The sequence below is a fragment of the Crinia signifera genome, chromosome 11 (genome assembly GCF_055691185.1).
Source record: "Crinia signifera chromosome 11, ASM5569118v1, whole genome shotgun sequence".
Classification (NCBI taxonomy): domain Eukaryota; kingdom Metazoa; phylum Chordata; class Amphibia; order Anura; family Myobatrachidae; genus Crinia; species Crinia signifera.
In genome coordinates, this window is record NC_139227.1 from 29,993,518 (window position 1) to 30,017,241 (window position 23,724).

Consider the following 23,724-nt stretch of genomic DNA (forward strand, 5'->3'; position numbering starts at 1 on the left):
ATCTTCTGTGCCACCAGAAACAACGCTCTGCTTTTGGTTCCACTTTGGTGGTTTGTGTGTGCAACCACTATAGTATTGTCCGACATTACTCTGAGATGCGATTTGTATAACACCTTTCTGAGTGCCATCATTGCTCTCCATACTGCTTCCATCTCTCCCATATTGGATGACATCATACTCTCTTCCCATGACACATTTCCTTGGACTGTTACATCTCCGACATGAGCTCCCCAACCGGATAAACTGGCGTCTATTGTAAGGATCAATAACTTTGGTAACACCAGACTCGTCACCTTGGTCTGGAGACCTTTTGACCACCATTGAAAGGACCTTCTGGTCTTCCAGTCCAACTGAATAGATACCTAGTTGCCATCTCTTCTTATAAACGGTAGAAGTCGCCATTGTAGTATCCACATATGCCACTGAGCCCAAAGGATTATTCGAATGGTTGATGCCATCATACCTAATAATCAGACCCCGAGGTCTAACTGGAACTTTTCTTCTTGTTGTATTTCTCTCACTGTCTTCTGGATATTTAGACATCTCTCTGGTGACAGCACAATTGTGAATTTTTGAGTGTTTATTATTACTCCCAGAAATGGAATCTTCTGAGTAGGTATTAACTGGCTCTTTTCTGCATTTATTACCCAACCATGGGCCTGAAGGTAACTCGTAGTCAATTTTAAGCTTTCTTCAACTTCCTCTGCTAAATCTCCTGCTATTAATAAATCATCTAGATATGGCCAAATTTGTACATTCTTTTCTCTTAGTCGAGCAATCAGAGTAAATACCCTGTAAATACCCTGGGAGAAGTCTTGAGTCCAAATGGCAGATATCTGAACTGGTAATGTATCCCTAATAGAGAAAACCTCAGGAATCTTCCGTTTCCCTCCTCTATAGGAATGTGATAATACGCATCCTTCAGATCTATAGATGCGAGGAATTCTGCTTTCTTTATTCCCATCACAATTGATGTCAGTGTTTCCATCTAAAATATTTTTGTTTTTTATCAGCAAATTTAGATCTCTTAAGTTGAGGATCATTCTGTATCCCCCAGTACTCTTCTCCACCAAGAAGAGGTTTGAGTAAAATCCTGTTTTGTACTGAAATACAGGCACCGGTTCCACTGCTCCTGACTGTAACAACTGTTGGATTTTTAACATCATAGCTTGTCTCTTTTCATGTGTCTTCGGAACTCTTGATTCTAAAAATCTGTTCCTGGGGGATTTTTGAAATTCTATTCTGTAGCCTTCTCTTATAATTCTGGTTACCCATGTGTCTTTTACCGACCTTTCCCAAACTTCTGCAAAAGCTGAAAGACGAGCTCCAGGCATAGTCATTGTTTTGTGCCTCTTCTGTTAGACTGCCGAAATGACTGAAGTGAGACACCTGTATTACCTCTTCTGTAATAATTACGACCTGGCCTATAGGTCTTACCTTCTCTGTATTGTGCTTTACTGTATTGCGCTTTAGAAGAATAGGGTATAGGAAATCGGTTCCTCTTATCTTGTGGTAATCTTACTGATTTTCCACCAGATATTCTCTGGATCATAGCATCCAATTTTTGACCGAATAGGAATGACCCCTCAAACGGTAAAGTGGTTAATCTATTCTTGGAATGAGCATCTGCACTCCAGGCTTTTAGCCATAAGGCCCTTCTCGCCGTTACTCCCGCTGCCATAGATCTGGCCGAGAACGTGGCAGTATGTGATGAAGCCTCACATATATATTCAATAGCCTGTTGCATAATTTGTATATTTCTTAACAGGTACTGCTTAGATATTCTATCTTCCACATCATTTCACAACTCTGAACCCCATTAGCTTAGAGCTCTCTCCACTGAAGCTACAGCTACTCCAGACTCCAAAGATACTGCTGAAGATATATGTAACTTTTAGAGCACTTTCCAGTTTTCTATCCATTGGATCTTTGAGCGCTGCCCCATCTTCCAGGGATATGGTTGTTCTAGATGTTAATTCTGCCACTGCCGCATCTACTATAGGGATTTCACACCAACCCAGGAATTGTTCATCCTTAAAAAGGGAACATTTTTTTCATTTCTTGGAAGTCTCCCTGGTCTTTTATCCATATTGATCCATTCTTGGGATTCTAGATCTTTCATTACTTTATGAACCGGGAAACACCTTCCCTTCTTAGCTCTATCTTCAAAAAATACATCAGGTTCCTCCAATACCTCTTCTTTGTACTTCATCGCCTTATAAATATTTTTCAACATACTCTCCACCAATTCAAGGTTAAATGCACTACTTTTATCTTTAAATTCACCAGCCTCTTCACTTGAACCCTCATCAAGCTCTTCTATCTCCTCAGAGGAATATCCTCCTTCATCTAGGAACCCAGCCTGGGCTGGACACTGAATACAGAAACACAGCCACATGTAGTCAGCTTGCTGCTAGGAGAGCTTCCACTACACTGTGCACGGCTTTGAAGCTTAAATCCCCACTTGTCCATCCAGCAAATGGGTTCTCTGGGAAACGACTACTGAGTTTTTTTAGTTCCGGCCGCTCACAACTTGCTGGGCGGAACTATTGTGCCTGGTCTCAGTTTCCCCGTGGTCACACTTTCCAGTAACCGCCGCCGGAAGTAACAGGGACCACTTCCGGTCCCGGAGTTCACTGCCGCAGTGTGGACGGGAAGCACCATTGTTATGCGTACTGTGCAGCCTTCCAGGTGACAAAAACGAGCAGACTAGCGCCAGAATGGGGTGTCAGAGCTCAACTCCATGACACCCCAGTGATTACTGCGCTGTCGGTCAGGGTTCTGCAGAATCGTCCTTAGAGATGCAGTCCCACATAATGTTAGGGCAGGACTCCAAACAGACCACACTCCCTTAGCCCTGGTACCAGTGGCAGGAATCTGAATAGGCCACACTCCACTGTACGCTACTTCCCACCGTGGGGCCACCCCAGATCTTTAGGTAAGCCCATGTAGGAAAAACAAACAAATTATAGAACTACACTACATCTATCTAGCTGAAATGGAGACAGGAGAAAAAGACACACATGAGGGTGAGACGAGGGGTATTATACCTGAAGTGGGTGGTCCTTGGAAAAAAAACATCCTGTCTAGACTAGAAGGAGGCAGGGATAACCCAGTGTTATGGCTGCCATGGGGATCGTAGAAGAAATAAAAATATTCCGAAATCCGCAAAAATCCCTCATCTAAAATGCTTGTGGTCCCGAACATTTTGGATAAGGGATACTCAACCTGTATCACGTTTTATACTCGCCTTCCCAATGTTACCATGGTGTATAAAATTCATGTGTGTCACAATATTCACCCTCTCTCTGTCACAGGATCAACTTCTGAAACCTCCATCACTATTTATTTATTTATTTACAGGTTCTTATATAGCGCAGCAGATTCCGTTGCGCTTTACAATAGTATTGGTACAAAGCAGGTTGGTAGTCTAGCTTCATGGTTTATTAGTAGTGAGGAAAGCACAGAAAGTTTTATGCCGGTAAGAAGAGGACTGAATAGGGTACTTACTGTGTATCAGTGTTACAGCAGTAACTGCATTAGTACAGTTCTGTAGGGTAATACGGAAAGGGATCAAGAAAGGTGAGCAATGGGGCCTCAAAATAATATTTATATTATGACAAATCACATTTAATACAGTCAGCATGGGATAAGTGGAAACATTGAATACTGGGACGAATTGCGAGGTCTTGGCTTTTTTGCACCAAAAAACTTCTGTTAGTGCGACGGTCAAACCTGTAACTTTAACTGAGAATAAACACTTCTATAACTGAGACGATTGCGGTTAAATCCTCTTTAAGGGAGATTAGAGCAGTTATTAACCTTTGTAAACGAGACTATCGCCTTTAGAACCTTTGTAACTGGAATAAGTACAGGTTTTGATAAGTCTCTACTGTCGGAGGGGACACGGAACCAAGTATGTACATATTGTTATGTAGCATTTAGGCACCTCTATAATACCTCTGTCAGGGCAGTGTACATTGCAAGGTGAAGTGAAAAAGTCTATGACTTCTGTCTTCAGAGTGGGGGGGGGGGGGGTTCCCCACAAGATGTAACTCTTTCCTCATGCAGGCAGGGTACTCTCTACCTTCTGCCTCATGTCGGCCTGCTGACCGTCCAATGTATGTGTCCCTCATTATGTCTCATGGCAAATCATTCTGCTCTCGATTTGTTCAGTTAACAAGATCCATGCAATTATTGTTCTACTCAACTCTACCCACCTCTAATATGCACCATGTGTCACCCACTACAGAATCTGGGCACCATACAATTGAACAATAACGATGATTAATGAAGCCAGATGACTAGAAAGATCAGTCAAGGGATACGGAGGTGGAACAAATGTACAGAAGTTCCTTACAATAAATATTGCAATTAATTAGTCAAGTAGTGCAAAGGCGCCAGGCATCGCTCTAGCGAGCAGTGGCAACCGGACAGATTATCCGAGGGGTCATTCTACGCGGGTATGTTAGGTCGACCACTAAAGGTGGACACATGAAATAAGGGGACATGGTTATGGGACCTATTTCATGTGTTGACATGAGTTTTTCACTTTTTATCTCCCAAGTCGACATGGACTCCGTATCACTATACCGCTGATACGCTACACTATACCGCCACCCACTATACCGCTGATACGCTACACTATACCGCCACCCACTATACCGCTGATAGGCTACACTATACCGCCACCCACTATACCGCTGATACGCTACACTATACCGCCACCCACTATACCGCTGATACGCTACGCTATACCGCCACCCACTATACCGCTGATACGCTACGCTATACCGCCACCCACTATACCGCTGATAGGCTACACTATACCGCCACCCACTATACCGCTGATACGCTACACTATACCGCCACCCACTATACCGCTGTGGGTGGCACGGATTACTTCGCATGTATTCCGCTGCGCTCGCCACGCTTCGGGCTCGGTGGCTCGCCACACTATATAAAATCAACTCCACGCCGACGTGGATAGTGGGGGTATGAAAAGGTCGGAGGACGCGTACCGCTGTGCGCGCCACGCTTCGGGTTGGCGTTGAAACTGGGGTGGCGTTAACAATGGGGGGGCATTTCACATAGTCATCACCCGTCAGGGTGGGTGTACAATTGAAAATCGGGTCTGTGGGTGCATTTAACATAGGAATCAGACATCAGTGCCTGTACAATGTGAAATAGTGTCGCATCGCATGCCATTATAATGGCATGCGATGCGACGCGATATTAAAATTGTATAGTCGGCCCTGGAAACCATCAAATCAGGTCCCATCGCATACCTTAATTAGTGGTATGCGATGCGATGGGTGCCCGGGATAATACACAAGTACTGTACCCTTTTTGCTATATATCATATTAGTACGATGCGATATATCTCTGGTAAGTAACAATTCATGCAAAGGCATCTTTACAACAAAGCCTTTCAGGCACAGAGAGAGTGGGGAAGCGGGGGTCACCTCTCTACAGTACAGAGCGCCAGACACTGGAGGAGACAGAGCTGAGCTTTCCATACATCTATGAATCGCCCTCGCTATACTACTGTATGCGATTATCTACACTGTTCAGGGGCAACCCCTGGTGGTTTCTGTGATTTGCTGAAGAAGTGGAAAGCCCTGTCTATCACTGATAAAGGGCTTTTCCCTTCTCCATGAACAGAGCCCCTCTATGGCTTCGCAATTTTATATATTTTTTTTCTATCTAGTCTGGAACTCATGTGCATGGGCATTCTAACAGAACTTGAAAGACAGGACAAGCCTTTAAAAAGTAAGCTAAACCAATTATAAGTGTGAACATTAGGTGGCAGCAGCAGACCTATGCAAGTTATACTAATGCTCTCACTGGTCCATAAATATACCACTAGTCAACCACATTGATCGAAATCAAGCAAAAAAACATATATTTTATAATGTGTTCTACTATGCGGTGACTGATATCTCAACAGTTTACTGTATCCCAAAAAAGAGGAGTTTTGGTAAACCTACCTTTGTGCAACTCCCTTTTTTTCGAGGTTCCTGGGACCACAAGGAAGACATCGGGGTTGTAGGCGGATACAGAAGACCAGGCACCAATCTCCAAAGCTTTTAGGCTTCCCAGCATGCCTGGCTCCTCTCCCCTATAACCCACCTCCTAGTACAAGACCCACAGTTTGGTAGCAAGTCCAAGCAGGAAGCAGAGAAGGAAAGAGGACAGATTATGGACACAACAGTACATTCACTCCTACATAGAGGAAAGGGACCGGTGACCAAGGTCGCATATGTCCCCATTGTAACCGGTGCATCAGGGTGGGTGGCCTGTGGTCCCAGGAACCTCGAAGAAAGGTTTACCATAACTCCTCTTTTCTTCTTCAGGGTCCCTGGTACCACAGGAAAGATATTGGGGATGTCCAAAAGCCATATAATTAAAGGGAGGGATGACGCCTGGGGGGGGGGGGGGGGGGGGGGGGGCAGAAGAACCTGGCAACCAAATGAAGCATCTTGAGAAGCAAATGAGTCACAGGCATAGAACTTCAGAAACGTATGGACCGAGGACCACCGCCTTGCACGACTGTTCAGCAGAAACTCCATGATGTGCAGCCCACGAGGGACCAACAGACCTGGTGGAATGAGCCAAAATCGAAGAAGGCAAAGGTAGAGCAGCCTTCACATAAGCGTGAACAATGACCAGTCGAATCCAGCGAGCTATAGTCTGCTAGTGAGCTGGCCACCCACGTTTGTGAAATCCAGAGAGGACAAACAGAGAATCAGAACGTCTGATTGTTTCAGTGCGAGTGACGCAGATCTGAAGAGCCAGCACTACATCCAGCAACTTCTCATTAGAAGTCAGGTTTGAAGAATTAAAGGCCGGAACCACAATTTCCCGATTTATATGGAATTTGGACACAAACAAAGAGGCTTTTGTATGCAGGACCGTTCTGTCCTGATGAAACACTAAGAACGGAGAGCGGCAGGATAATGCCCCTAAATCTGATACCTTACTTGCAGAAGCAATTGTGAGGAGGAAAACCACCTTAGCCAACATCCATTTCAACTCTACAGATGTTAAAGGCTCAAAAGGGGGTTCAGAAAGTGCCACCAGGACTACAGAGAGATCCCAAGGAGCAATCGGAGGTGTGTATCGTGGTTGGACCTGCAGTACCCCCTGAAAGATGGTACGCACGTCAGGTAAAGAGGTAATTTGTCTCTGAAACCACACAGACAGAGCAGACACCGAAATCTCTATGGAATGGAGACAGCTTCTGTAAACATTGCTCCAGGATCCCTGGATCCGAACAGGGGCACTTTGTGGTTGTGATGAGACGCTACGAGATCCACTTCTGGCTCGCCCTACCTCTTGACAATCAACCAAAACACTTTGGGATTCAGAGACCACTCCCCTGGATGTACATCTTGGCAACTTAGAAAGTCTACCTCCCCAATTTAACACTCCAGGAAGGAATACCGCTGAGATTGCTGGTACATGGCACTTGGCCTGCTGAAGGATCTTTGTTACCTCCTTCATGGCTCCTATGCTTCTGGTATCGCCATAGCGATTTATGTACGTCACTGTGGTTGCATTGTATGATTGGACTTGGACTGGTCTGCCTTGTAGAAGACTCTGCGTCAACTGTAGTGCGTTAAAGACTGTTCACAGCTCCAGAATGATTATGGACAGGCAGGTTTCTTCCAGGGTGCATCTTCCTTGCAAGGATTGGGATTCTTCTACGGCCCCCCCACCCCGTCAGACTGGCGTCTGTGGTGAGGAGGACCCATTGTGGAATGCAGAATGGTCGACCCTCCGTGAGGTAAGCTTCGTTGAGTCACCAGGCCAGGGAGGAACGTACCAATGGTGTGAGACTTGAGATTTTGTGGTCGACCATCCCATAGATTTAGGATCAGCTTCTGCATGGGACGAGTGTGGAATTGTGCCCATTCGACCATGTCGAATGTTGATACCATGAGGCATAGAATCTGCATTGCCTGATGCACCATGACCCTGTTCGGTTGAAGAAAACGACAGATCTGATTCTGCAGCAGGCGACACTTGTCCAATGGCAGAAGGAGACGCTGAGCCTCGGAGTCCAACAATGCCCCCAGATGCAATATACATCTGGAGGGGACCAGAGATATCTTCTTCCAATTTATCAACCACCTGTTTCTTTGTAGAAGGACCACTGTGGTTCGAAGATGGTTGAGAAGCACCTCCAGAGAGCTGGCTAGCTACAGGAGGTCGTTTTTGCACTGCTAGGGTACTGAGTTAAGGCCTGCACAGTACTAGCCAAGGAATCCATCTCATGGTGGGGGGGTTTGTGTACTAGGCAGGGGAGCATGAGGAGCTAAGCGATCCACTAATGTACCCAATAATTGGGAAAAAGCCGGCCATGGCGATTCTTGAACCTGAGGATCAGGTGCAGGATCAGCAGGACTAGAAAAGACAGCACAGAGGCCATTGTGATATTAATGGGCTGATCTGACAGACCCGCTGCACATGATCCACATGAATGCAGTGTTGGGAGAAGCTGTTCTGTTATCCTAGCTACAACAGAGGTATCAGCCCAACGTGTGGCCCTATGCTTTGAGAGGGACCCTTTTATATGAGTGACTATTATTACAGTACACAGCTCCCCAGTACACCTGGTCCCAGGTGAACTATAGTGATAGGTATACACTTAAGGAGGAGAAAGGCAGTACAGTAAAGCTAGCACAAGCAGTCACACATATATACAGCAGAAATACAGTGCAGAGATAAGTAAAATCTACTGTAATTTAGGCACTATATGGACTACACCTTAAGCCAGTGGCAAGGTAGGACAGAGAGGGCAGTAAGACCAAAGAAACTGCCTTAAGCCCACACAGGCTCCTTTATCAGACACAGGGGTAGATTTATTAATATTACTTTAGCGTTCCTTAAGGGCGCAGGTTCGCTTCACCACTTTATCGTGGTGAAGAGAACCTGCCTTTCGCCCGAATGTATTATCACTTGCCTGCACATTATGGGAGTGCGTTATCCCCTCCTGCCGGGGATACGCTCCCTCCCATAACGAATGATGCGTTGGCGTCCGGCGGCGTCTTCTGCGCATGCGCCGGATACCTTGGTCTCGCGTTGTGTATCCGGCGCATGCGCAGTTTTCCGCTTGCTGATCTCCGGCGTCTGCAAATTCAAACTGCGCATGCGCCGGGTAATGTTCGCCGGGGATGCTGTGTACCCGGCGCATGCGCAGTTTGAATTTGCAGACGCCGGAGACAAGCAAACGGCGAATAAGACAGCAGGAGAGCCCCGCAGCGCCAGATAATTCTGGCGATATGCACTTACGTAAAACAGAGGAGCGCGCGGCCATCCATCTAATTAATAAATAAGGTATTAGCCCGGAGCTCTGCAGCAGCTAACGCTTATACGTTAACCCTCCTGCCCCGCACCGCCGCCGTTAAAGTACCCGCACAGCGGGTATGATAACTGAGGGGAAGCGCTATCCCCTGCTTTAGCGCACGGGGATAGCGCATATACCCCATAGCGCACCATCATAGATCTACCCCACAGAAACCTTACCTACCATTTTTCTCTGCACATCACCCAGGAGGACCGTAGATCCCGAACAAGAGGGACCGACGGAGTTTAAAGGTACCCACAAAGGGACACCTGAACCCCTGTCGGGGATTTTCCTAGGGTGACACAGCTGAGAAAAATTCCCACCACAGGGGACCCCATCTAGGTGTATCAGAAACACCAAGTAAACTTACCCCCCAAGCAATTTAACAATTTTACCCTCACCACACAGCATATTGCATAATAAGAAATAAATAAATCTATTTACACAAACCTTATTTCTTCCATCTCCTCATTTCTACCTAATTTCACACCACAAACCAAACACAAATAGGCAGCGCCAAAGCACAACCAAACAAGTATGCCTCTGTCCACTCTGCCTGATTCAACATAGTTTGCAGGAGGTAAGGATACCGGCGGGGGGGTCGGAGCAGCAGTCCCTATGGCTACTGGCGCTGTGTGATCAGTGTAAAAATTAGTCAAAAATTAAAAAGCTGAAAAAGGTTGGGATTGACTGATGCAATCCAAGGAGGAAAAAAAACAAGTGCACCTGCTTCCTGCAGGCATCAACAAAAATGTCTTCCCTGTGGTACCAGGAACCCTGAAGAAGAAATGTTTTTAGAAATTAGATCAACTGAATTGAGGGCCGAAAAACCAATTGGCAAAAGGCTGCGCTGCAATTTACAACCGAAACGGGAAAATAGCACGAATGTCGGCCTAGACCCATGTCGGCCAACATACTGTAGATCAAATGACCGTATCCTCTTGGTGAACATGAAATACTTCCCATAACTTAATTAGGTTCCACCTTTTCTGTGATGAGCACTTTCACTGCTTTTCTATGACTGAGGCGTGTTATTTCTCAACAACCTTACCTCTTGCAAGCTTACACTCTATGGCCCTTATTCTGGTTCACTCGCAAATGCAAATGCCTTCTCACTCAAATGGACAAAACCATGTACACAACCGGGCGGGGGGGGGGGGGGATGTAACTTGTGCAGAGAATTACTTGTTTTTTTTTTACTTCAAAGCGAGATCTATATTGCAGTCTAAAAATAAAGCAGTCAGTGTTTTCCCTGCACAGAAACAAACAAAATAACTCACCCATATCTATTTCTCTCTGCACATGTTACATCTGCCCCACCTGCAGTGCACATGGTTTTGAACATTTTAGAAGGAATTTGCCTTTTGCGAGTGAACCAGAATAACCCCTATAAGTGATTTTGTCAAAATAAAATAGCGAATGTTGGCGCTCAAAGGGTTGAGGCCTGTGGAGCGGTTATACATCATTAACATAAAATAAAATGCGCTATCATAGATCTTCCCATTGAAGATACTTTCAATGTCGTTTTCCGGCTTGGAATCCACCATGTTTAAAATAAAATTTAATAAAATATATAATACTTAAAGCTTCACAGACACACAAATGTAATTGAGGACGTACCTTTTAAAGTCGTCATGGTAGAACTCCGATTTACAGGCTACCATTTCGCTGTTCTGTTCGTTTTCCCGACTTCTTACTCCACCAAAGACATACAGCTCCATCCCGACACCGCATGCGACGGCGCCAAACCTGCGGAGCAGAGGCAGGTAAGGGAGAGCCAAATAGAGAGCGGCGAGGCCTTCCCTAGATAAGGGGCTTGGTTTGGCAAAAAGCCATTTGGTGACAACCTCACCTCCTCTCCTTCAAGGGGCAGATTGCTGTCCACTGCTGAGTTTTGGGGTCGTACGACTCAACAGACTCAAAGAGCTTTCCGTACGAGCCTCCTCCCATTGCATAGATTTTCTTTTTCATTGCTGCATAGCAGCCGATCTGTAAGTAATCCACAAAGCCCAGGAAAGTCAACAAGAGTGTGCCGGCTACAAACAAAATATACGTTTATTTAAGCTGTGGTGAGAAGTGCAGACACAAGGTTTCAACAATTTCAATGTATTTTAGAACAGCTTCAAGTTGGTCATGTGCTAAATCAGTGGTTCTCAACCTTGGTCCTCGGGACCCCCAAACAGATCACGTTTTCCAGGTCACCTGTCAGGTGCTCTCATTATTCACTGACACATTTTAAAAGATCCACAGGTGTGGCTAATTACTTTACTTGTGATTCTGTGTGGAAACCTGGAAAATGTAAACTGTGTGGGTCCTGAGGACCGAGATTGACAACCACTGCGCTAAATGATAATTACTTACAGCCTAAAAAACGGTATGGACCGTAGGATTATGAAAATCTCCTTGCCTTCATTTGTGCAGTGTGCGATACCCATTCCATGGGGTAAATTGACTAAGATGGGGGTTCTATTGAAAATCAGATTCTAGGGGGTATTCAATGTAGGGATGGCCATCGATGGCAATAGCACAGTAGGCCATCGATGGTGGAATATTATGCAATGGATGACCATCGATGGGTTTACATCTATTTTCATTAACGGATTGGACTGTGGGTCAATCAAAACCTGGGGGCTGGACTTCACGAGTGTCTGGGACAGAGCTATACTCAGTGTCCTGGCCCTTTGGGGAGAAAAAAAAAACAACAAAAAACGATTTGGTTACGCTGGTCATCGATGGAGGGAAACCATCTGGTTCTTCCCCATCGATGGCAAAACTATTCTACATCAGCCATAAACCATCAATAATTAGGGATCATCGATGGTCGATGGCCATCCCTAATTAATTGTGGCTTGATATTTCCAATACTATTCAATCCCAGATGTTTTCGTTCGGGATTCGCTGCTGCAGATTCGGTTCTTTGAAAACGGATTAGCGTCTGTTTCCACGAAAAGAGACGTGAATTTGTGGATCCAGGGGTTTTCAGACTTCAGATTGTTTCCAAAGATTGAAATGAAAGAAGATTGAATAGATAGTAAACCAATGCGATCTATTTTGCCCAAAAACTGTCGATATTTCCCATCTTCAGAAAGATCAGCCATGATTGATTACCCGCCTCTATTATTTTCTTATTTATGTAGCACCTTCTAGAAGTAGATTCTGATTTGTTGCTATGGGCAACATCCCATCTTCAACAGAACTCCCATCTTCGTAAATTTACTCTATGTGTGTACATAATGCCTGCATTCTAGCTAAGGAGGGGAACGCAGTGGGAAATTCTCACACACACACACACACACACATATAGAAAGGAATGATGCAGCACTCCAGCATACTTTACGCTGGAGTGCTGCATACTTCCTTTCTACATGCACTTTTGTGTTGTGCAGGAACCCGCATATATATACATACACATCATTTCATACATACACATACAGAACTATTGACACTCACCTTTCGAACCATGGTCATGTCCTGCTGCTTGCTCCAGGTTTTGGTACAAGTGTCATAGGATTCCATGGACATCAACTCACTATCTCCATCCTCTCCACCCAGTATATAGATAACACCATCGATTTCCACTACACCGAAGCTGTGTCTTGCCTATTGCGGATACATATAGGTCAATATTGCTGTCTTTCCAGGACGTTACACGGACATCAAATGAATGGTTTCAAAACTTTGGAGGGACATCGGGTAGGGAAGCCATTTACTACTACATTTCACTGTAGGTGATCTGCTACTCTGACAAGCACAGATGATCAGGGCCGTCTTTTCTATACTTAAGTAGGGGGCCCCAGTGCATAGCTTTCTCTAGGGCTCACAATGCACTGGGACCCCTGCTCACAGCCAGTAACTGCCTGCAGGGAATGTTTCCCAGCAGCTCTTATTTTGTGTAATTCACAATCAACGTAGCTGGGCAGCAATCTCTACCAGCCTCACACGGAACTACTCAGGCACCAGCAAACAGATAACTAAGTTCTGTCATATGTCTTAGAAGCAAGACGCAGAGTCACTGCCATAGGGAATGGCATGTGATTCCTCCTCACTACTCTCCGCCACATGCCAACCCTAAAGGCAACAGTATTTAAACAGTTTTAAACAAAGAATAAAAAAATAAAAAACCACTACTTTTAATGAGAACAATAAACTACAGTTGGTGATCCGCTGACAACTGCTGGTGCCCTTTGGAATAGGATTGAATAGGATTCCTTTCAGAATTCCACGGAACTACTTCAAAACGTTGACACTTTTGTGCATAAGATGCTTTCTTGTAACCACTTCAAAGCCTTATAGAAACATGGGGGGTGATTCACGTTGGCTTCGGTAAGCAGCATACATCCGCTGCTTACTGAATGGTTAGACGCTGCCTGCCGGGCGTGCAAATGCACTCCCTTGTACGATCGGCCGCATATGCATGCAAATGGATGCGTACAGGTGTGCCGGAAAAACCATTCGATGGTCAGTGACCATCAAATAATTGTTCAACCCATTCACAAATAAAAGTCAGTCTAGGCCGACTTTTATTTACGAGCACCTGGACGAAGACGGTGCGGGTGGCTGTTCATATGGGGACACCAGTATTTTTCTGGGCGCACCCACAGTTTTTGTGGAAACTCCCATGAATTGTTGGCCGTCCCCATGAGCCAGCCTCCTGCCCTTCCCCCGCGGTGAGTGTAATACTCACCAAAGGCGGATGCGCTGCGGGTCTGCACATGTGTATTTTCACTGATACGCATGCGCAGACTCGCAACATCGGTCCCCTGATCGAATTCGGCTCTTCACAAGCCAACCTGAATCACCCCCATACTTGCTCTATAGATTAGTATGCGTGACTGAGTTTTAGTGAGTGAGACAAAGGGTCTGCCGGCAAACAGAGGAATGAGGGAAATGATAACACGATATACCAGCTATTTTGGACAACCTTATGAATACTAAAATGACTGGTACATTTTACCTCCAGCATAGGTGGTAGAGGGCTCCACGCGTTGGCATCAGGATCATACTGCTCACCAGAGCTCAGCGTCTCACTAGTTTCATTCTGACCCCCGAACACGAACAGGAAGCCCTCTGTGGACAGGGAGAGAGAGCGAGAGACTCTATCATTACCAGACATGGTGATTAGACATTTACAGAAAACAGATGCACAGGAGAAATTCCGGCTCCATGAGTTCTTTGCATAATACTAGCAAGGATGCAGTTCGTTTTTATTACGTGGCCCGATTCTGGGCAGTATTCAGTGAGGCCAATTCGGCATGTTTCATGGCGAATTTGTGCTATTTTCACTTTGGAAGGTGATTTTTTGTGTCAGAAAGTGAATCACCCTTTTCAACGTGCACTTTTCGTCGACGGTGAACAGTAAATGAGGGACAATTCGCCGTCTGATAGTCTGCACAATTCGCTGTGGTTTTTCAATGGGTTTTTTAATGTGATTCGTTGTGAGTGTATTCAATAAGGTGTATTCAATGCCGCGGCCAGCGAGGGGGTTAAACAGCGAGGATTGCAGAAAACCAGCGATCCTCGCTGTTTAACCCCCGCGCCGGACGCTCGCTCTATTCAACGTTCCGGAGAAATCCTCGCCGTCACAGTGTGACGGCGAGAATTTCACAAAACAGCGAGACCCGCGGCTAATGCGGGAAACTCGCTGTATTTAGCCGCGAGTCTCTCTGGTTCTGGAGCCGCATACGCCAATTCCCCCTCGCTCAAAAAATGGAGCAAGGGGAAATTGGCGTATGAGGGGGCTGCGTTGAATACTGTCAGGGTGAGTGGTGACAGCGAGCAGGAAGCTCTGCTCGCTGTCACCACTCGCCCACAGCATTGAATAGCCCTAAGAGAGAAGATGCCGAAGTGGTGAAGTGGAATGTGAACTTTTACAATAAAGTTTTTTTTTTTTTTTTTTTTATTTGGTGTAAAATAAAAATCAGGAATTTTATTAACTGAAGGGGCATGCTATTTTTATTCCTGTGCTTAACACATGAATATCTATCTATATATATATATATATATATATATATATATATATATTAGAGATGTGCGGGCTCGGATATCAGAGATCCGAGCCCCCACGGACGTCATCATTCCGAGCCCGATTCCGAGCAGCGCTCGGAGATTCCCGCCTGACTCGGTCCGTCCGCGTGATTAGAACGTCATCTCCCGGCGTCGGATTTCGCGAGGCTTTATAAGCAGCTGCCGCGCCCCCGCCATCTTCACTCCAGTTAAGTAGTGGGTTGGGAGAGGGTGTGTTGGTGCTGCTGCTGGGGCTTAAACTTGAGCTTGTCCTTGAGCTTTTGCAATCGCTGGTGCTGTCTCTCAGTGCTGCTGTGTAGTAGTCTAACTGTGTACTTGTAGTACTACTGTCTCCTCTGTGCGGTCTACCTCTGGTGTGCTGTGCTGCCTGTAATTGATTATTTTATTTGCTGGGGCTGTCTCCCTCAGTGCTGCTGTGTACTCTGTTCTCAGCTTAGGACAACAGTCTAACTGTGTACTTGTAGTACTACTGTCTCCTCTGTGCGGTCTACCTCTGGTGAACTGTGCTGTAATTAATTATTTTATTTGCTAGGGCTGTCTCCCTCAGTGCTGCTGTGTACTATGTTCTCCTCTGCTTAGGAGAACAGTCTAACTGTGTACCTGCCTGTAGTACTGTCTCCTCTGTGCTGGGGCATACCTCTGGTGCTGTGCTGTGCCATTTATTATATATATAATTATTAATTAATTATATTAAATATAAATATATATATAGTCCACTGGTGCTGCACTGCTGCCTGCACTGAATCTGCCAGTCTGGCGGTCTGTGGTCTGGGGCTCACTGGCTAATAAATAATTAAATACTGCCTGCCTAATAAATAATTAAATACTGCCGTATATCTCTACCTTTGTGGTCTGGGGCTCACTGCCTATACTGCCGTATGTACCGTCTGGTCTGGGGCTCACTGGCTAATAAATAATTAAATACTGCTGTATATCTCTACCTTTGTGGTCTGGGGCTCACTGGCTATACTGCCGTATGTACCGTCTGGTCTGGGGCTCACTGGCTAATAAATAATTAAATACTGCCTGCCTAATAAATAATTAAATACTGCCGTATATCTCTACCTTTGTGATCTGGGGCTCACTGGCTATACTGCCGTATGTACCGTCTGGTCTGGGGCTCACTGCCTAATAAATAATTAAATACTGCCGTATATCTCTACCTTTGTGGTCTGGGGCTCACTGCCTAATACTGATGTATCTGTATAACTGCCTGCTGGTGCATACCCACTGACATATATTAATTGCACTCCAGTGGCGCTGTTCTGTGACATAACTCCGCTGCAGTGCCACTCTTACATGAGCCACGTGTTTGGGCCGCACACTTGTGTGGCTTAGCATAGTTATCCAGCTACCTCGGTGCAACCTTTTGTCCTAAAAACAATATTGTAAGGTGTGAGCTGTTCAGAATAGACTGTAAATGAGTGGAAATGAATGTTATTGAGGTTAATATAGCGTAGGAGCAAAAAAAACACCCAAATTCTGCGATTTTAGCAGTTTTTATGCTTTTTAACAAAAAAATCAGAACCCAAAAAATCCAAACACAAAACACTTAGGAGGTGTTTTGCCAAAACCCATTAGAACCCAAAACCCAAAAAGTGGCCGGTGCACATCTCTAATATATATATATATGGCGGGATACCGGCACTCCGTGTTTCCAGTTCTCAACTGCCCGGGTGCTGCACTCAAATAAATGAATATATATAGCGGTGCCACTATCGCTATATATATATATATATATATATATATATATATATATAGTAGAAGACGCACCGGCACTCTCCCCTCTGGTGCAGTTGCCCCAGTGCCTTTCCAGCGAGGTGAATAGCAGAGAAAAAAAAGGAGGCACTCAGAGGACTTATCTTTGTAGGAAAAACGTGTTTTAAACACAGCACATAAAATAGGCCAACATAACAACAAAGGGCCGGTTGTTAGCCCGAAATGTTGGCCTATTTTATGTGCTGTGTTTAATACACGTTTTTCCTACAAAGATAAGTCCTCTGAGTGCCTCCTTTTTTTTCTCTGATAGATATATATATATATATATATATATATATATATATATATATATATATATATATATATATATATATATATATATATATATATATATATATATCTATCTATCTATCTATCTATCTATATCTATATATTTATATAGACTTGATAAAAACTTTTTTATTGTATCCACACTGGATAAAAAGGTGAATGGGTAGAACGTACCCCAAATAGCGGTTCACACAACCGCAGATGTTAACAGCATGGATGTTTAAACTGTATCACACAGTACTTGCCAGAGCGGTTACACTCACTGCACACGATCAACGCCAGGCCACGCCCCTACGCGTTTCGTCACCACGACTTCGTCAGAGAGCCCTCTGACGAAGTCCTGGTGACGAAACGAGAGCTGCTCATTACATATTCATATATTCACTGCTCCCGATCATTACATATGCACATTCGGGAGCCCTACCCGGTCGCCTGCTAGCTCTCCCAGGGGGCAGGGAGCCCACATCACCCCCACATATATTGTGGAGCAGGCAGGGAGATTTCCATCTCCCTGCCTTCCACCGTTCCCTGGATCCCTGCGGCGGAAGATTCGCCATCAGGGGCAGGGAGCCCCTGCGGCATTGAATACGGGGACAGGAAGGGCTGGCAGCGAAGGCTCCAGCCCTCAGGAACACAGCGACAGTGCAGCGAATCCTAAACGTGATTCGCTGCACAGCGCGATTTTGCTCATTGAATACTGCCCTCAGAGTTAGAAACAAATCAAAAGGGGCAAAAACATACACAGCAATTGTAACCTGGACAATGCTGTAATGCTGGTAAATGTATCTAGATACCAATGTGAAGTGTTCCACACCATAGACATCTACACCGTATAGGACACCAGGAGAGATATTGTTTGTTTGGTGATGTGCAATATAATAATACCTTTACGAATAGTGAACTCTGCAATAAAAGTGTATTTTCATATGTACTGTATTATTTTAATATGGTTTAGTATTATGTGGGTATGGGGTGTTTAGTATTATGTGGGTACGGCGTATGGCCAACTACGGTATGATATTTTCATTAACGAATGCAAGGACACCTGATGTAATACTTTGTATGGATACAGCACTGTTATGTTATGTTGTACATGTGTAACTTTCCATAAAAACTAAAAACTCAATAAAAAATACTGAATAAAAAAAAAAATGCATTTAGCTATTGTACTTATTTGTTCGCATGCAGGGTAAATATGGTTGCTTTTGCATGTAATAAACACATACTTTATGCTTTATTTTCACACTGCCATTCAGAATTAAGTAGGGATTTTTTTTTTTTTACAATTTTAGATCTCTCAGCACAATATAACTCTGCCCCCCTGCAGTGCAACATGGTTTTGCGAAGGTGACTTTCTTTTTTCTGCTCACGCAGCTCAGGCACAGTACAGGTTGCGTCCCCCTAATCAGTGTATTCCAAAAACCAAAATATTCAGAAAACCGTGGCTTTTATTCATACTTGCCTCGTTTCCCAATGTCCACGGCGGCCTCCGGGATCCTCTTCCGCGGCATCTCCGGTCCCAGGGGTGCATTGTGCATTTGATGCATAAGATACACACACACACACACACACAGATTTAGCGGGAATTTCTGATCCATGTGGATAACCTACCTGCGGACAAAACCCCGTGGTTGATTCGCGGAGTGCTGAGTGGCGCCAGTTCAATCCATAACTGCCTGTTTCGATCATAAAGCGGACACATGCAGCGCACATTGGGCAGTGGCTTCCGAGACCTGGAAGAATAGAACTTTATCTTTCTGATCACTGTCACTAACAAGGTTATATATGTGACGGTCACATATTACACAATCCGGCTTATTTTACTACAGAGGAGGTAATAAGTATATGCTTCTGTTTGTTTGCTTGCTCATACTTCTAATAGGTTAAACCACCCTTTGCTTATACATTTTTCTCTGTGCGGTTATGTAGCTCAGTGGCTGTATTAAGCCTTAAAAATAACTAAACGTCCAGCCAATCAGCTCCAAACAGTCATGTTATAGGCTGTGTTTTTCAGTTAAAAGCTGATTGGCTGGAAGCTTATCACTCTTTATCAACATCGCATTTATTTCTTTTTAAGGCTTAATACACCTGCCCCCCTCTAACCCTACCGCACCTCAATCGCATTTATTTCTTTTTAAGGCTTAATACACCTGCCCCCCTCCAACCCTACCTCAGGTACTCACCCTACCTCTTTACCTCAACTGTGCTCCTGTCCTATTCTTCCCTTCCTCTACTTCATCCTCAGTCTCCTCGACAATTTTGACACCTACTTCTGAACTGATGCTGATTTTAGTTCTACCAGCTATACCCCTATTTATACTGTATTTTTCAACACAACCTGTACGTTACCTTGTAATTTGTTTTTTGTTTGCTATGTACGGCGCTGCGGACACTTTGTGGCACCTTATAAATAAACGTACTACTAATTAAGGTATATTTGGGTATGAAGTCTCCAGGAAAAGTAGATGGTAAAAGCTCAAATTACCGACTTGCTGAACATCTGATACTTACGCTCGTTCCTCGCCGCCGGCTGTCACAATGCATTCTGAGTAACCCCTGGGTTTGAAGGAGGCCAGGACGGCTTCCCCTTGTTGGGGCTGGCTCAGGGGGATGTTGTTGCACTCCCTGACCATTTCCCGCACCAATGGCTCATTCAGCATTTGTTCTCGCAGGTAGCCAGGATCCAGGCCAGTCACCCACAAGGCTGAGGTCACTTCCTTCATGTGAACCTAGAGGAACAACCGTGTACTATTAAACAATTGTAGCCGTAATGCACTGTAGTCCATGCAGATTATAAAGCCCATTAATGCCCTTGTCTCCTGAGTCCTAATCAGTCCCTAGGACTTCAGTACATAAAGTGCCTCCAGAAAGTCTCTGCTTTATAGTGAACTTGGTGTAATCTCAGACATTGGTTTAGCCCTTGGCATGGCTCCTGCGTAAGTGATTACATAAAGCTGGTTAGCCGGCAGCATAGTGCTCATAGAACTCAGACTCATCTGAGTATAAACAGAAAGATACCAAGAATGTGTGCGCACTAATTCACAGCACACAAAGGCAAAAGAGAATTTGCACATCGCAGCATGGTTTGTCCAAGAGCAAATCTGCACCCCTGAGCTGTCTATAGGCCCCATATACTAGTGCGATTTGGCCTGTTCGCACCCTATTCTGACGATCAGGCCAAGAAATCAGGTAAAATCGGGTCAATCGCATGTGTTTGACATATGAATAGACCCGATGCAAAGCTCTGTGCGCATCGGGTCGGACGAGCTATACATACGATAAATCGCATGTGCAACCCTTAAACAACCCCCCCCCCCCCCGACGGCCCCCCGGTAGTCCTTTTTACATGCGATAAATCGCATATGATTTATTGCATATAAAGAGTGGCACATCAAGTGCCAAATCGTATGGAAGCCCTCCCAGGGAGCTGCCGGGGGAGTTCAAGGGAAATCGTGTCCGACTTGCCCTTCAGACAAGTAAGAGGGCCCTGCTGCAAGCTTACAATCTATAGGGACATAAGAGGGAAACACAAGGACAGGCAACCAGTAATAGCATAGCTTGTAGGTCCAGAAGGGAAGCTACATAATACATAAGTGCCTCAGAGGGTTATGTGTGTAGAACTTAAATATGATATGTGTGCACACTCGACAGGAACTTGGCTTGGCAGCTGGAATGGCCAGCGTTTTATATGCCTTCCAGCTGCCCGCCAAGTTCCTGTCGCCCCATGCTTTGGGTGCGTGCGCCCTGGCACATACGCATAACCAAAACAGCGATCCACCGCACCTGCGGAGGACCGAATCAACCAGAATAACCTCCTTTGGACCTTGTGGATTCTGGTTGATTCGCTCCCATGCGTGTTCGCACAGGGGACGAGTTGAGCGACTGAGCATGCGCATTTATTTTAGTCAGGCGCATGTATACAGCTAACTGCTTGTTCGCAGCTAGTTGTGTGTGGCGGCGCTATGAACCACTCAGACACTGTAAAGGCATCATGCAAGCGGGCGGCTGAGCCAGGGGATGTCAGCTGCCTGTCCGCTTCCTGCACAGTCGGTGACCATCGAATGGTTTCCTCCTTGCGCTCAAGCTGCGAATGGATGTTTATGCAAAACATCCATTTGCATGCGTGCGGGGAAACTCGGCATGCAAGGGGAGGGGGGGGGGGGGGGGCGGACATACGGACGACGGGTGGAGTTTGGTCAACTCGCAAAGCAGCTTTGCAATTCAATGGAATTCAACCAGAATAAAGGTCCTTTCTGACAAGCACAGTAATAATTCAAAGTCTAAACACTGCTGTTTATTCAAGAAAACACCAGGACGGCACATACAGCAATAGGTCAGGGTCGCCTACCTGACCATCTCATTCAGGGAGAAAATGCTCTGCGCCTGGTAATGTAGAATTGCCATCACCTGTGGGGAGCTAGGTAAGGGATAAGAAAGATGCGTCACCCCAGGTGATGGCAATCAGACATTACCAGGAAGTCCAGGAGCAGAGCATTTTCTCCATGAAGGAGAGGGTCAGGTAGGCAACCCTGCAATAGGTGTCGTTCCAGCAATCACATCCATAGAGTATATTCACAGTTTCTTAATACCACTCTCACCCATGTGATGCATCTGTGCATTGCCCTCTGTGTATGGATATGTGGGGAATTAACCCCGTCTTTACCATGAGTCTGCAGTCTCCCAGAGAAATAATTCTTCTCTTTCATAAGACACTTGGACAAACCTCCCTGATTATCACAGGTGATATAAAAAAAAAAAAAAAAAACAAGCCAAACTGTAGTATAAATGGTCTTCAGAGGAGATTCAAATGCTACAAAGACGGGCAGCAAGAACACAATGAAAACGTCTATAAAAATACAGATAATTATACTGCTGGGGTGCAGCACAGTAGCCGAACCAGTTGCACATTATCAGTTAGGCGAGTATTAAATGAAAAAAAAAAAAATTACAAAAAAACAAAACCAAAAAGAAAAAAAAACAGCCAGTGTATAACAGAAGACCAAATTAATTTGAACAGTTAAACAAAAAAACAAAAAAGCCAAAACAGATATATGGAGAACAATGTACATCCCCCCCCCCCCCCCCCCCCCAAGTTCATTCAGATATATACAACCAAGCAGAAATTTAGAGCTTTAAATCCATTACATACTTAAATATAGCCCTTTTATTTGTGCATGGAGAGTATTACTAGAGTATTTATATTTGGCCCTGCACTGATTACCCATGAGGACAGAGCTCATCTATTTACATGACTTTGTTCCAAGCTGAATGTGGAGGCAGATCACAAAACCCACTTTAAACATGACAATCGCTTGTTCTGCAAGGTACAAAAACCTAAAACCAAATCCACCATAACTATACTAAACACTGAATTTTTATTTAGGCATCTGAATGGTGGTGTTACATGGCAATTTCACAGCTCATCTCATACCCTCCTATTGAATTCTCTACAACATCCCCCATAAGACTCTCCCACGCAATCATTCTTTAGACATACTAAAACCATTCTACCAACACATCACCCTATTCCCACCCACACTACACTCTACTTCCATCCATACAATCTACACTAATATTCCCACTCTACTCCCATCCATACTAACATACCCTCTCTAATCCCATCCATACTAACTACACTATATACCCACACTACACTCTACTCCCATCCATACTAACATACCCTCTCTACTTCCATCCATACTAACTACACTAATATACCCACACTACAACTCTACTCCCATCCATACTAACTATACTAATATTCCCACTACTCCCACCCAGACTAACTACACTAATATACCATCTACTCCCATTCATACTAACTACATTAATATGCTCACTACACGCTACTCCCATCCATACTAACTAAACTGATATACCCACTATACTCCCATCCACAGTAACTACACTAATATACCCACTCTACTTCCATCCATATTGACTACACAAATATAACCACTTTACTCCCATCCATACTAACTACACTGATATACCCATTCTACTCAAATCCATACTAACTACACTAATATACCCACACTATACTATATTCCCACCCATAGCAACTACACTACTGTACCCATTCTACTCCCATCCATACTAACTACACTAATATACCCACACTACACTCCCATACAAACCACACTAATATAGCCCCAATGCCACCCTATACTTATATGCCTCCATGCTACCCTAGTTCTACCCATACATATATATACCCAGACCTACCCTACTCCCAAAAATACTACCCCCATATATATATATATATATACAAACCACCATATAACCCTCACTAATACCAC

The 23,724-nt window shown here is 44.8% G+C and overlaps 1 protein-coding gene across 1 annotated transcript in view; it reads right to left on the reverse strand.

Moving 5' to 3' along the window:
- The window catches only part of GAN (gigaxonin), a 55,779-nt gene that overhangs the window by 16,304 nt on the left and 15,751 nt on the right, over nt 1-23,724 (reverse strand). Inside the window, 6 exon segments of the mRNA XM_083164998.1 lie at nt 10,973-11,101; nt 11,205-11,341; nt 12,803-12,952; nt 14,307-14,419; nt 19,037-19,158; nt 19,937-20,154. Of these exon segments, the coding sequence (XP_083021124.1) occupies nt 10,973-11,101; nt 11,205-11,341; nt 12,803-12,952; nt 14,307-14,419; nt 19,037-19,158; nt 19,937-20,154 (869 nt within the window).